This window comes from Brassica napus, chromosome A3, assembly GCF_020379485.1.
Source record: "Brassica napus cultivar Da-Ae chromosome A3, Da-Ae, whole genome shotgun sequence".
Classification (NCBI taxonomy): Eukaryota; Viridiplantae; Streptophyta; class Magnoliopsida; order Brassicales; family Brassicaceae; genus Brassica; species Brassica napus.
In genome coordinates this window covers 25,748,447-25,762,427 of record NC_063436.1, presented here as the reverse complement: position 1 = coordinate 25,762,427, position 13,981 = coordinate 25,748,447, and the positions used below count along the sequence as shown (strand labels likewise).

The window sequence follows — 13,981 nt, the reverse complement described above, 5'->3', positions numbered from 1 at the left end:
AAAGAATATAACATGTTACAACAAGTGATTTTTCATGTTTTCAATGCTTAATTAGCTCGTGGGTAATGATAAGATGAAGGAGATGAGGGAATGAACTCATTTTTGATACTCTTTTACTTATGTGTCACAGAACTTTTTGGCATTGTTTGGGTCGCCGATACTAAATAGAGAGCTCGTCAAGCTTTAAGAGTTACAAATTGTATTGAAATTAGCAAAAAAAAAAAAATCTTACAATTAAGTCATTTTGGTATTACAAACTAACCATGCAACCAAGTAGCTGTCAAGCATTTCATAATCAGAGAAACGAAATTTGTTTTCTTTAGATCTGAGATAAGAACTTATTCTAGCATCAGCCTCTTTGCTTGACAAAAATAAACACCAGGCTCTCGGTATGGTAGAAACTGAGGATTTTAAGCTCCATACAATCTTTTAGACCTCTTGATCAAAATTTGAACTTTTAAAATTGGAAGAGGCCGCGCGAACGCAGGCCTCCACTGCCACAAATTATGACGCAAGCTCTTCCACTTGGGAAGACTTTAAGCTAAGCACCCTTCCTTAATGTGCAATGGAAGTCACTAACTTAGGCCACTTTACTTCTTGATCAAGAGTCGACCCCGTCCAGGTAAGTATCTTTCAAAGTTCGACCATCTTCTTATTGTATACTACGCCATGGACGAGTGTCATATAGTGAAGCTTCCGATATGGGAGAAATGTTTGCAGACGTTATCTACAAGGCAGGGTTTTCGTGATTTTATTAATAACCCTAGATTTATACCTAGATGGGCCTCAACTTAAGGCCCTCCTCATGACTTGCCCAAAGATAACCCATTTTACCATGATATACTCATGATCAATGTCTTAGCCATGGTATGCTAAATTAAACATGTTGCAGTACTATGCGATTTTTAACTATGTTTCGTTGCTACCATCTCTTTGTTAATCTAATTTTTTTCAACATCATAAATGAAAATTAGGCTCTCTTGTACAATATGTATTTATAATTAAGAGGCCAAGACTTAAGTTGAGTCACTAACTCGAAAATACATTACATAATTTTTCACTAATACCGATCTCCACCGCGCCACCACCTCGCCCTACATTCCACGAAACAAAAAATCATTGGTTGCATTAGTAAATAAAAAGTATACTTTCAATAAAATAAAATAAAACAAAACAAAACATTGATGTAAATAATATATTTTAAATCTCACCAAGACTGATCCCATCCGGGTCGAGACTTGGACATGCCGTAACGTCCATAAGGAAAACCGTAATGTTGAGGGCGTTTGGCGTTTTTAAACGCGCAGCAACCAACGCAGTAAATGGCGATGAGGAAGACAACAATGACTACGTTAACTATAGAGAGTTTATGCCAATCACGCCGCACTGTCTCTAAAACGCCAGCTCTGCACGAGTCACAGTCGTAGCAGAGCACCGTCGCAGCGTTGTTCCACCGGTAACAATCGGATTCTTGCTGTATTGGCGTCTCCGTGTTGTATACGCACGATGTTGGTGGTTTGCAGCAGCCAGACTATATATAAAACTGTGATTAATATCCGAAACAAGTATTTGTTAATTGCAACATAGATAAAAGGAGTACCTGAAGAGGAGTCAAGTCCTTTTGGAGATAATCAATAGGAGTCCAAAAAGAGAGCTTAGAGCAAGTGAGTGAGCCCAAGAGACAAGTCTTTATAGTCAACCAATAATTAGCATCCATTACCCTTGTTTTAAGCCATGGATGATACTCTTCAAGCTTAAACTCTTTATAAACTCTACCAGTCACACCCACACCACCACCATGGTTAGTTACAATAAACCCAAAAAGGGTCAAACCCATGAGCGCAACTATGATGAAGACCATGAAGAAGAGGTACACCCACAAGACCCAAGCTACGTCACAGCATGCTCCTATCAGACCAGCTAGTGACAAGACCATGATTGCTAGGCCTAAAACCAGAAGTGGCTTCTGAAGGAAATGCTCGCATGTTGTCTTGCTCCTACCCATCCATAGAGCTGATCCTATTATAACTATAGAGGAGATTAGTGTTAGGATGTTCAAGAATCCTATCACTGTATTGCTCATTTTGTTCATTTCCCCTCTCTCTTTTACTGTTGTTTAAAAATTTGGAGTTATTCTTTTGTGTGTGTGTGTGTGTTTGTACTCAATTTTTCTTGCTGGCTTGTCTCTCTCTCTCTATATATCTTAATCACATATGCTTCAGCCACTTTATATTAGACATTTTTAATATATAACTAATAAAAAGTTGCTGTTGGTATATACACATTCACACGTACATTATGATCAAATTTCAAATAAAAAACTTAGAGAGAAAACAAAAGAAAAAAGTTGATAAAATTATTCTCTTAACTTTTTATCTAACTTCTTGGTGTATGCTACTTTTTATGTGATAATGTATGTGTCTTCACTTGCTTTATTTTCACCACTTTGGAATTTTGATGAGTGGCTTTACCTTTTCTCAATATATTTTTTTTTGTTATTTCGTAGATTATGATATTTGAAGCTTTATCTCATAACAATTCAAAATGTTGGTTGGGAGACTTTTTCTTCAATTTAGGCTTTTATGTTTCTTGGTTAGAACTTGGCCATTAAGAAACATCTCTCAGCTCCAATATCGATAAAGGAGTCCATACTTCACAAAGTGGGATAATCATAAGCCAAACTTCTTAACCATTAAGTAACTTCCCCGCCCAACTTTATATCATTTTGGTTCATGAATTCATCTAAATTAAGTTGAATTTACGTGGACACAACAGTTCAAACTTTCAACATGTAAGATAAAAATTTGATCATCAAAAATATTTTATACTTATCAATTACATCATCATTGTTAAATTCATTTCTTAAAGGTTTTGTCTTTGAATTGCCAGATATTCGATGCTAATCAACTTTTTTTTTCTTGTCTATATCAGCCATTTAATCCACTAGATTACCATTGTTAATTCTCATTTCTCGGGATTTGGTAGAAAGTTAGTGTTTTTTTCCACGAATAAAACAATAAACAATTCTGATCATTACTTGTCAGATAAGTATAAATGGCTCGACTTAATATAGGAGAAAAGCAATAAGTACTTATTATCTTAGCTTTTACGGTCAAGCTCAAGCTGAACTCTCACACCTTCGTGGCACAGTTGATGCAGCATCAAACATTTGATTGATGCAACTAGTTCTGGTTCTTTGGTTCTGTTACTGAAAATTTAACATGTGGAACAGAAACAAAGCATTTGAACATTGAGAGCTTAAGCTCAAAGATCAAGAACCTAATGCATGCACCTACTAGAATTAGAACCTAATGAAAGGTAAGAAATTGAGCGTCTTCTAACGATGTTCCATACTTTCTACATGACGATCAAAAAAGAAAGAAAGATCAACTAAGTCTTTCTTCTTACAAGCCTGGCATAAACTCTGCATTTCCAACCTCGAATCAACCAAGATATATCAGATTTTCAGAATGTAGCCCAACAAAGATACAATTCCGTTGACATAGTTACTTTCACATATACAATAATACAATGTAACAAGATATAATTCCATTGGTACATAATAAATTACACATTTACAATGTTACAAGATCGAACTCCAGTGGCAGAATAAGGTAGTAGCACACAAGAGACATATATATGAGATCACTAAGAGGAGTGCACATAAAATAAAATATTGATACATATTTTAGCTTGATGATGATCAAATAATATGTGGGAAGACTTATGTCTTGGACTTGAAAGGAATGGCTCTGATGACTATCTGATGGTACAGAGCAGCAAGAGCAGCACCAATGAATGGTCCGACCCAGAAGATCCACTGCAGATATAAAAACAGAAGAATCTCAAACTCGATCTAGTTACCAACTCAGGTAACAGTTTTTTTTTCATAAAGTTCAGTATTTGATGTAAGTCACAACTATCACACTTAGTGAAACCGTTAATGTGATTAAAAAAAAGGAACTTACATGGTCGTCCCAAGCATGATCCTTGTTGTAGATGATGGCAGCTCCAAGACTCCTGGCCGGGTTAATTCCAGTTCCAGTGATTGGAATAGTGGCCAAGTGCACCAAGAAGACAGCAAACCCAATTGGAAGCGGAGCCAAGATCTTCAGAATGTCCAACGACCAAAATACACATGAGTTAGGTTCTATGCCAATAATATAAATCAAAATCAATAACAAAAATATCAAAGAAGAATAGAGTTTTAGCAACATACAGGGACATGGGAGTCTCTAGCACTTCTCTTAGCATCAGTAGCTGAGAAGACAGTGTAGACAAGGACAAAAGTTCCAACGATCTCTGCACCAAGACCTGAACCCTTTGTGTAGCCATGAGCCACCAAGTTGGCTCCACCTCCATTAGACTGATATGGCCGTGGCTGAAAACCCTTGACCACACCAGCACCACAGATAGCTCCAAGACACTGCATTACTATGTAGAAGACAGTTCTTGTCAAAGAAAGCTTCCTCGCCAAGAACAAACCGAATGTCACCGCCGGGTTAATGTGTCCTCCTGAGATTCCGGCAGTACAGTAGACAAGAGCGAAGATCATGCCGCCGAAAGCCCAAGCGATGCCTTGGATACCCACGGAGGCACACATGTTGGGAGCTCTCTTGACCCCCATGACTGTTAAAACGGTGACGTAGAGGAAAAGGAAAGTGGCTATGAACTCGGCTATGCCGGCTCTGTAGAAGGACCACGACTTGAGCTCGCCTGGTTCGAAGAACGGAGCCGGAGGTGGTTCCTTGTAGTCTTTTCCCTCCGTCTGCGCCGCCGTACCGATTGGCTGCCTCTCCGGGAACTTGTTTGCTCCCACATTCACGTCTTCTTCTTTTCCCTCCATTGTTTCTCTTCTCTCTCACTATGGAATGGAAGTAAGTGAAACGTTGAGGCTCTGCTTTTATAGCCGGGTCCATTTAAACAAACAATTAAATATCTAGATTTTAATATTTTTTTCCATTTATAAGCTAATCGTTTGCTAACTGAGCAATTTCCAAATCTTCTATGTAGTTATTAACCATGAAAATTTCTCTTATTATTTTCAAATGTTTATATAAGTTCATAAGAGTTTTTCTTTAACATGAGTTGATAAGAATTAATTCAGTGAATATAAGTAGAGAAAAATGCAGTGTCTTGGAGACAGCTCTTATTCCCTCCATTTCGATTTAATTGTCATTGTAGAAAAAAATTTAGTTTCAAAATAAGTTTTGTTTTAGAGTTTCAATGCAAAATTTATTAATAAGATTTTTCAATTTATCTGTGTGTATAAGCACTAGATAGACAATTAAAATGGAACGGATGAAGTATAACTTAATTAGTCGTGTTAAAAAAATAGATAACTTAGATAACTTAATTAGTTTATCATAACTGATATCTACCTAAGATTTATGGTAGTCCATGTTAATTTGCAATATGGTAATGGTATTGCACACAAGTATGTTTTCGATGTTTTGCATTTTCGTAAAGACTGTTTAGCTATCATTATTTGTTTTTTTTTGTAAACATGTAAGACTTTAAACACGTTTAATTGTTTTTTGGGGATAAATGGTTTGTTTAGTCTTTGAACATTATTAAGCTTAAAAAATTAGAATCATTTGGCAACAATCAGTGGATGTAGGTAGATGAAATGGACTGGACAACAGCGAAAACGAATGGACATAAGATTAAGCAACCGCAACATCTATATAATTGTTAAAAACCAAATATATTACAACTCAAATGAAATGGACATATCCAACATTACGTTTCTATCAATTTATTTAAATGATATTATTATCATACAGCGCAGAATACACCTCATATCGATCGTCAATACTGGCCTACAATCAAAGTAGCCATCATCGAAAATGTTGATGCCTTAGCTACCAATGCTTCATCACTATTGCCTAATCTGGCAAATGATTGAAATATGTTGTAGTATGTGAATAAAGCAAACCCAAATTGAAACTCTTGTTAGTGAAAGTTTGGGGTTGGATTGGTTCCGATAAACTAAAGTCAGATTTAAGAAGATATTATGATTTATAAAAAGTAAAAGTGTGATTGAAAATAGTAGAAATTTTGTATCATTCACTTTTGCATTAATTTTTGCTTTTTAATCATTTATTTATTTTTCTTTTTCTGTTTAATTTCTTTTAATCATTTATTTGAAATACTTTTATAGGCACGAAATACAGCAAAATAATCTTTTTGCAGTTTATTAGTACATCACTTTCGCCTCAGGATCCACAAAAGCGTAAAAGACACTATTTATAGGTTCTTGGTTAGTTCAATATTTTCAGATTTTATTTAGTTAGTTTTTAGATTTTTATCATATATTATTAATGGTTTCAGATCAGTGTAGGATATATCCTACATAAAGTCCATACCATAGTTTTACCCCCCCAAAAAATACATACCATAGTTGCTCTGCTTCGTCATTCATCGTTTGTAAAATATATTTTAAAATAGTTGATTTTCCATGAGGTCATCCAATAAGTTTATTCTGCTGATTTTGTCAACCATAACTCTCATCAGTTTAGTTACAGAGAGTCGAAAAACAATACCATCTCAAGAGAAGAAAAGAGAGTTGGAGAAACTTCTCAACCATATCAATAAACCTGCGATCAAAAGTTTCCAAGTAAAACTTAGCCCTTTGTTTTCTTAACCTTCTGATATTTTTCTTAATAAAATTAACAAGAAAATGTTGAACATGAAACTTATGTTATCTTTCTATGTACAATCACTGTTTAAAAGCAGTTTTTGGGAATGGAAACATAAAAATTATAGGAAATATATCTATGTAAGATATTTAATGAATTAGCGCAATTACATTGTAGGAAGGAACAAAAATAATCATATTTCAACAATACAATATTTTAAACGAAGCAGTTTTGATGTTGTAGACTTATTTAAAAAAAAAAACTATACTAATTGATTAGAACCAAAGATATTTGCATTTTGTATAAGAAAAAAAAAACTGAGTGGCTATAACTTTTAACCTCACTTTGGGTCTCTGTTGTATTTGGACCAACCATGTGTCTTTTAAGTGCAACAATCGAAGTCATTTCAGAGCACATTACCTTTTTCTTTGCCTTTTGTATTTCGACAGAGCAAACATGGTTATATACTGGATTGCATTGACATTCATAAGCAGCTAGCCTTTGATCATCCTTTGCTCAAGAACCATTCTGTTCAGGTTTTATTCTACAAAACACAAGTTAAACCTATTACAGATTTTTTCTTCTTCTAATGGATTCAAATATCATATGCAGTTAAAGCCTACAACTATACCTAAATGGACAAGAGATAACAATACTTCTCAAAAATCAACTTCTCTTCCATTTCGACAAGAAGAAGACATAATTTGTTCACCTGGGACTGTGATTATTAAAAGAACTACACTTGAAGATCTTATACAATTCCAACGTTTAGAATCCTTAGGATTGAAACCAACTTCAAAGGACAGGAACGATGATCCACCTGGTCATTATGTAAGTATCATTTCTTGTTCACATAGCTGAGGCCTCCTAAAAGAAAAACCCTAAGGTCCCTAACGTGTGCTTATAATTTTTTTCCTTTTCTTTTGATTATATTAAGACTGCCGTTGCTCAATACTATGCACTCAATTTTGGTGGAAAGGGAAACATTAATGTATGGGATCCCCAAGTCGAGCCTGATCAATATAGTCTTTCAAGTTTATATGTCCAAGGTGGCAGTAGAGAAGACTTTGAGACCATCTCAGCTGGATGGATTGTAAGTCCAAATCCAATTTTTACTTAAAATAATTTCATAATGATATAAAAACCATAAATTTGACATAAAAAGAAAATATCTCCCAGGTGTCCCCGAAACTGAACCATAATCATAGTAGCTTATTTATAGCCTGGAGTGTAAGTTTCTCAAAAATATTACAAGTTTTGACTTCATCATATGGTCCATCTACACTGGTAAAATCAGTCTTTTTTTATTCAAAACAGGCAAACAAGAAAGGTTGCTACAATACATTATGTCCCGGGTTCGTACAAGTGAGCCGCAAGTTCCCACTAGGAAGTGTTGCCAGACCAGTTTCCAAGTATGGTGGTAAACAATTTCATCTAGAAATCAGCATATATCAGGTATATAGCACCAATGTTCTCAAATTTTCCCATATCGAAAGTGGAAATTAGATATTTTTCACCAAAAACATGAAGTAAAAATTTCTCAATAGATCGATGAGTATTGTTTTCTTAAATCCCAACAAAATTAAAATGTACAAAATTAGTTTAGTGTAACCAATTAGAATAAACCAAAAATCAGTTTTGAGTTGGCTTTATCAGATAAAATTGCACTAAATCGAACCAAACCCAAAAAAAATTACAAATGTTTTTATTAATTTGGTTTCCATTTTTTTTTTGTTAAACGAAGATTTACTGGTTTTGGTTTAAACAGGAACGTCTGACAAGAGATTGGTGGTATGTGCTAAAGGGGGAGCCAGTTGGGTACTGGCCAAATCCATTGTTCAGTTATAGTGGTTTAGCCGAGGGTGCAGATCATGTTTGGTGGGGAGGAGAAGTTTTCAGTGCAGATAAAGATAGAATAAGCCCAATCATGGGAAGTGGATTTGTCCCGCAAGATGATTTCGGAAAAGCAGCTTATATCAATGGTCTTAGAGTGATCGATCGTTATACAAGAAAAGTTATGATGCCACCAGCAAAAGATTTAGTAGTATACGCAAGCAGTCCAACTTGTTATAACGTCAAAACGATATCACGTCGTGGTGAGTATTGGTCTAGGGCTATATTCTATGGAGGACCTGCAGGATGCACTGATTAACACCCTTATGCTTCTAGACTCTATTAATTATGTAATTTCCTTCTTTTAGACTCATCTCCGTAACGTTTACCGTCGAGCTCGTAGCACAAAATGTCCCTTTAGGAAGGAAGTGAATTACAAAAGTATTGTTGGCACTTTTTTATGTATTTGGATTAACTTTTTGGCACTATATTAGTTGCCATGATTTCCTCCAATAAGCCCCATCTGCTTGCTTTTGAAGTTTTGAGCATTGGCTAGTTTATTGCTTTGGTTTATCAGAAACATATTTGGTTTATTCTCTGATCAGAACAAGTTTATTTCTTTGCATATTTGTAGACTGGACATGGTGATGTATTTGATTGCATTAACATTTTTGTTTTTAACACAGATAGCATTAATATTTATTAGCAGCTCGCCTTTGATCATCCTCTGTTCAAAAACCATTCTATTTACGTTTCTAGTCTATATAGCAAGTTACCTACTTTTGGACGCAAGTAGAAATTCTTACAAGATTTAATTTTCTGTATAGATTAGCATTAGCTAATTTTATAGCTGAAGGAGAAACGTATTTTTTTCAGTATTAATATACAGAATTAAATTTCAGATCTTTTTTTTTCCTTTGAACTTTCTGTGACCGTTAATAATATAAGTCCAAGATAAAATAAGTTTGATAATTTATTATAACTAGGTGATTTTCTCGTGCTCATGCACGGGTATAAACTTTAATTTGCACATATATTTTATAAAATTCGTATATTTGATATATGTTGTTTTAGAAAAAATAGGAAAAATATATTAAATCAAGATTCCATAAACATAACTTGTATTATTTTTAAAGTTCAGACACATTTATGGATATATAAAACAATTAAATCATAACAATTTTTTTATTTGATTCTTCATATTTTGATTAGTTTGCTTATTTATGTTTTGGTATATTGGGTTCTATTTTTTTTCAAATGACTCAAAAGATTTTATTACAATTAGACTAAAATAAGAATAACATTGTTAGTATTGATTATTGATTCATAAGAAAGTTACACCAAAAACTCATATTAAAATTTTCATTCTAACATTGTTTGAATTGTTTATTCAGTTTTAAGTTAGTAATTATCAAATAAAAATAAAAATAAAAATGATATTATATGATAATGTTTTTTTATTAAAATTATAATCATTTATTCAAACTAATATTCATCATAAAAATATTTTTGTTCTTGTTTATTAGCCTTACATATTAATACATTTATTTGGTTTTAAAATACATTAAAATAGTAACAAAATCTAATTGTTTGTTTTTGAAAAAATATATTATATAATCAGTTTATGTTGTCAAAAATTAGTTTTAATCATTTAGTATAAAATATATTTATAATAAAATTATTATTTTTGAATATATCCTGGATATCTATATTATTTTATTTTTTACTTTATTTTGAAGTATATCTTAAAGCTTATATATATTTCTTTTTTGTTTATGTTTTTAATGAATACAAAGAATAAAAAAACTATATATAAAATCTATATAATTTCTATTATGTATATATATACCTTTTCATTATTTATGTGTTTTTGTAAGAAGAAAATTTATGTTAATAAAAAAAATGAAATAACAATAAAAATATTAAAGTTATTATATTTAAATTAAAATATTATCAGATTTATCTTGATGGTAGGCTGGTAGCAAAGTAACAATACAATTTATAATGTTACGGCAAGATGGATAATAAGCAAAATTTTGCGAAATGAAAACGGGGATAATTTTATAGAAGAAGATTTCTAAAAGAATTTATATTTTCAATTTTTTTGTGAAGCTACGTTATATATACATATACAGTGAAAGCTTAAATATTTTTATTTTTCTTTATGGGTTTTTAGAAAAATAATTAATTTTCTTTGCAAAAAAATTTCTATGTTTATATTTTATTAATATTTATTTTCTATTTTTGTGTTTCTCCAAAGGATAAAATTAAAAAGTTAACTAAAATCTTATTATTAAAAAATGAATACCAATAAAATCTATTAAAGTTAATACTCAAAGTAAAAAATATTATTATGTTTTAGAAGAATATTTTTAAAATAATTTATATTTACAATTTTTGTGAATCCACGTTATATATATATATATATATATATTAAAAGTTTATAGATTTTCCTTTTTATTTAGGTTGTTTTAGGTAAATTTAGAAAATAATTAAAGTTCATTATATTTTAAAATTTATATGTTTATATTTTATTAATATTTCTTTATTTATTTATTTGTTTTTCAAAAAGGAAAATTAAATTAAAAAGTTAACTAAAATCTTTTTATGAAAAAAGGAAATACATTATTAGTATCAATCATATATGAAAATTTTAGTTTACTAAGGGTATCTATGTAATCAACCAGCGACACATATGAAACTAACTTCTCAAATAATGTTATAGAGATTCAAAAAGGAAAATTAAATTAAAAAGTTAACTAAAATATTTTTATGAAAAAAGGAAATACATTATTAATATCAATCATATATAAAACAATTTAGTTCATTAATGGTATCTATGTAATCAACCATCGTGAGAATTAATGTGAGCGTGACACATATGAAACTGACTTCTCAAATAATGTTATAGAGATTTTAACTTTCTTTGACAGTTTTTGGGTTTTCCTTGGACTTGTAATCACAATTTTAATTGTAATATTAAGTTGCTCATTATAACAGATTCTTTTAATTCACTATAAAGAATATCATTTTCTTGCAGAAGAAAAGATAAGATCTTAATTTGGAGAATTAATGGCTAGCTTCAACAACTTTGTGTTACAACTTCTGTTAACAATCCCTCTTATAATAGTCGCTGAAGCAGCTCGAGATCGACGAGCAATACTATCAGAAAAAGAGAAAAAAGAACTTGAGAGGCAACTCAAAGCTATCAACAAACCAGCAATCAAGAGTTTCAAGGTTGCCTTCTTCATACATGCTTTCCATTACGTTGAAGAAACCTGACATGATCTTATTTGTGTACCTTAACTTATATACACCTTTTTCAATTTTCATTTGGAGCAGACTGAACATGGTGAAATATTTGATTGTATCGACATTTACAAGCAACTAGCCTTTGATCATCATCTGCTCAAAAACCACACTGTTCAGGTTTTTTGCTAACTACAGAGTTTTCTTTATATTTATCAGAGATGAAGTCTTTATATTATACAAATATTAAAGCTCGCTAGTGAATGATTGAATTTTCGAACGCATTGATGTCTATTCAGGTGAAGCCTACAAGTGTACCTAAATGGATCACAAGCAAAAATATTTCACAGAAACTTGATCCCCTGCAGCTTCTGCCGAGGGGCATAAGCTGTCCAGATGGAACCGTAATTGTTAAAAGGACTACAATGCAAGATCTGTTAAACGTGCAGCATCTGAAATCAATTGGATTCAACAGACATAGACATGTCCATACAGAGGGAAATGACATCGATTTAACTGGACATCATGTAAGAACCTTACTATGCAGTCACAACGACCATTTTTCTGCTTATGTTTTCTTATTGTCTTTGTTTTATATGGATATTAGTTTGCAACAATTGATTACGAATATAGCACTGTTTCTGGAGTAAAAGGAAACATTAACCTATGGGATCTACAAGTGTCACAAGATCAAGTTAGTCTTGCAACCATGGCTATTGCTGGAGGTCCTATTGAAAACCTCGCCAGTATTTCAGTTGGATGGATGGTAAGCCTAGTGCCTTCTTTGTTCGGTACTAGTTTCTTACAAGTTTGATAAAAATGTTTGGAATACTATAGGTCAATCCATTGCTGTACCAAGATCACATTCACTTGTATACCTACTGGACTGTAAGTTTTTGAGAAACTCTTCAAAGTGTTTAGGCTAATATTTATAACCTTCATGGTGTCTTAGTGCTATGTATTTGGTGGTTGGTTGAAACAGGCCGATGGATATAAGAAAACCGGCTGCTACGACATAAGATGTCCAGGATTTGTGCAAGTCAGTAAGAGGATACCACTTGGTGTCCTTCTTAAACCAGTTTCGATTTATGATGGTACACAGTACCAGATGGAATTAAGCTTGCATCAGGTAAAAAAGGCTCCATAGTCTCTAGTGATCTCTTCCTAAGTCATTTGGATATTCATCTCTTTTTTTTTAAAACCGGCCGGGAACAGGATCATGCTACAGGAGATTGGTGGTTTATATTTGGTGGTGTGAATGTTGGGTATTGGCCAAAGTCATTATTCATAGCTTCAGGCTTAGCTAAAGGAACGGATAAGGCATCGTGGGGAGGTCAAGTGTACAGTCCACTGACAAAGAAGAGTCCATTTATGGGCAGTGGGCATTTCCCAAATGAAGGTATGGGAAAAGCAGCATTTATAAACGGTATTGAAATCATTGATGGAAAGGGAGAAGCTTTGATTCCACAGATCTATACTATAAAGACACATGAGAGCAGTCCAAATTGTTATAAGGCCAAGTTTATTCATGATGATGATGATCCTTGGATAAGAGCTGTTTTCTATGGTGGTCCTGGCGGTTGCACAGGGCAATTATCATCTGAAGAGTCAGAAGGTCTTAAGAATTTAGATAAGCTATGACAGGATCTTTAGATATTTGAAGTGTATCCAAGCATTACATATGGTCTATCAAGCACCAATTTTACTGTTTATTTGGAGTTGAGTGCAAACTCACCTGGAATATAAAATACTAGTCCTATGTAGATTATTCATATCCTCTAAACTGCCTTACTTTCTTCCTATGAATCACTATCATTCATATAAAATGCTAATCCTATGAAGATTATTTTTCTCGGTTACGTATACTAAACCTACCTATAATATATGGAATGTTTATGTCAAGTCTATTATATTAAAAATAGAAGTCTCATTTGCTAGTGTTTATATACAAATTTATTAGTGTTATTTTTGAAACACATATTATTATTTATTTTTTCTTAGTGTTTGTAAACATACGCAAAAGGCAAAGGCAATTTCAATTATACAACAATTAAATGGTTGCTTGTTATATTAAAAACAGAGAGCTATTTTTTTTTTGTTTGTCTCTTTTTGATTATTGGGCTAATTTACCCTTTTATTAATGGTTCTTAGATTTTTTTTATTATCTATTTATTAATGGTTTCAGATATGGGACATCTTTTGAACAAAAAAAAATATGGGACATCTTTACATAATGGATATGCTTCCTTCCTCTTATG

At 32.5% G+C, this 13,981-nt stretch overlaps 4 protein-coding genes and 1 non-coding gene across 5 annotated transcripts; 2 read left to right on the top strand and 3 right to left on the bottom strand.

The window, feature by feature from the left end:
* Positions 1 to 467: 467 nt before the first annotated feature.
* Positions 468 to 630, bottom strand: LOC125607671. The gene has a single exon (XR_007338746.1). It is a non-coding gene; the product is annotated as a U1 spliceosomal RNA (small nuclear RNA).
* A 280-nt stretch (positions 631 to 910) lies between these two features.
* LOC106444512 (tetraspanin-5-like) lies at positions 911 to 2,219 on the bottom strand. Its single transcript, XM_013885984.3, has 3 exons — positions 1,601 to 2,219; positions 1,212 to 1,531; positions 911 to 1,094 (listed from the first exon to the last, which is right to left on the bottom strand). The coding sequence occupies exons 1-3, from the start codon at positions 2,090 to 2,092 to the stop codon at positions 1,061 to 1,063; spliced, it is 846 nt and encodes a 281-aa protein (XP_013741438.1). The 5' UTR covers positions 2,093 to 2,219; the 3' UTR covers positions 911 to 1,060.
* A 1,252-nt stretch (positions 2,220 to 3,471) lies between these two features.
* LOC106440520 (probable aquaporin PIP1-5) lies at positions 3,472 to 4,902 on the bottom strand. Its single transcript, XM_048762876.1, has 3 exons — positions 4,220 to 4,902; positions 3,969 to 4,109; positions 3,472 to 3,820 (listed from the first exon to the last, which is right to left on the bottom strand). The coding sequence occupies exons 1-3, from the start codon at positions 4,844 to 4,846 to the stop codon at positions 3,725 to 3,727; spliced, it is 864 nt and encodes a 287-aa protein (XP_048618833.1). The 5' UTR covers positions 4,847 to 4,902; the 3' UTR covers positions 3,472 to 3,724.
* A 73-nt stretch (positions 4,903 to 4,975) lies between these two features.
* Positions 4,976 to 9,323, top strand: LOC125590022. The gene is made up of 7 exons (XM_048762868.1): positions 4,976 to 6,619; positions 7,091 to 7,177; positions 7,254 to 7,472; positions 7,579 to 7,734; positions 7,821 to 7,871; positions 7,959 to 8,096; positions 8,410 to 9,323. The coding sequence occupies exons 1-7, from the start codon at positions 6,461 to 6,463 to the stop codon at positions 8,791 to 8,793; spliced, it is 1,194 nt and encodes a 397-aa protein (XP_048618825.1). The 5' UTR covers positions 4,976 to 6,460; the 3' UTR covers positions 8,794 to 9,323.
* A 1,716-nt stretch (positions 9,324 to 11,039) lies between these two features.
* On the top strand, positions 11,040 to 13,364 carry LOC106440518. The gene is given in 7 exon segments (XM_048762911.1): positions 11,040 to 11,711; positions 11,817 to 11,903; positions 12,023 to 12,250; positions 12,331 to 12,489; positions 12,561 to 12,611; positions 12,706 to 12,872; positions 12,974 to 13,364. Coding segments are annotated over 7 exon segments (1,248 nt in total). The 5' UTR covers positions 11,040 to 11,546.
* Positions 13,365 to 13,981: the final 617 nt, after the last annotated feature.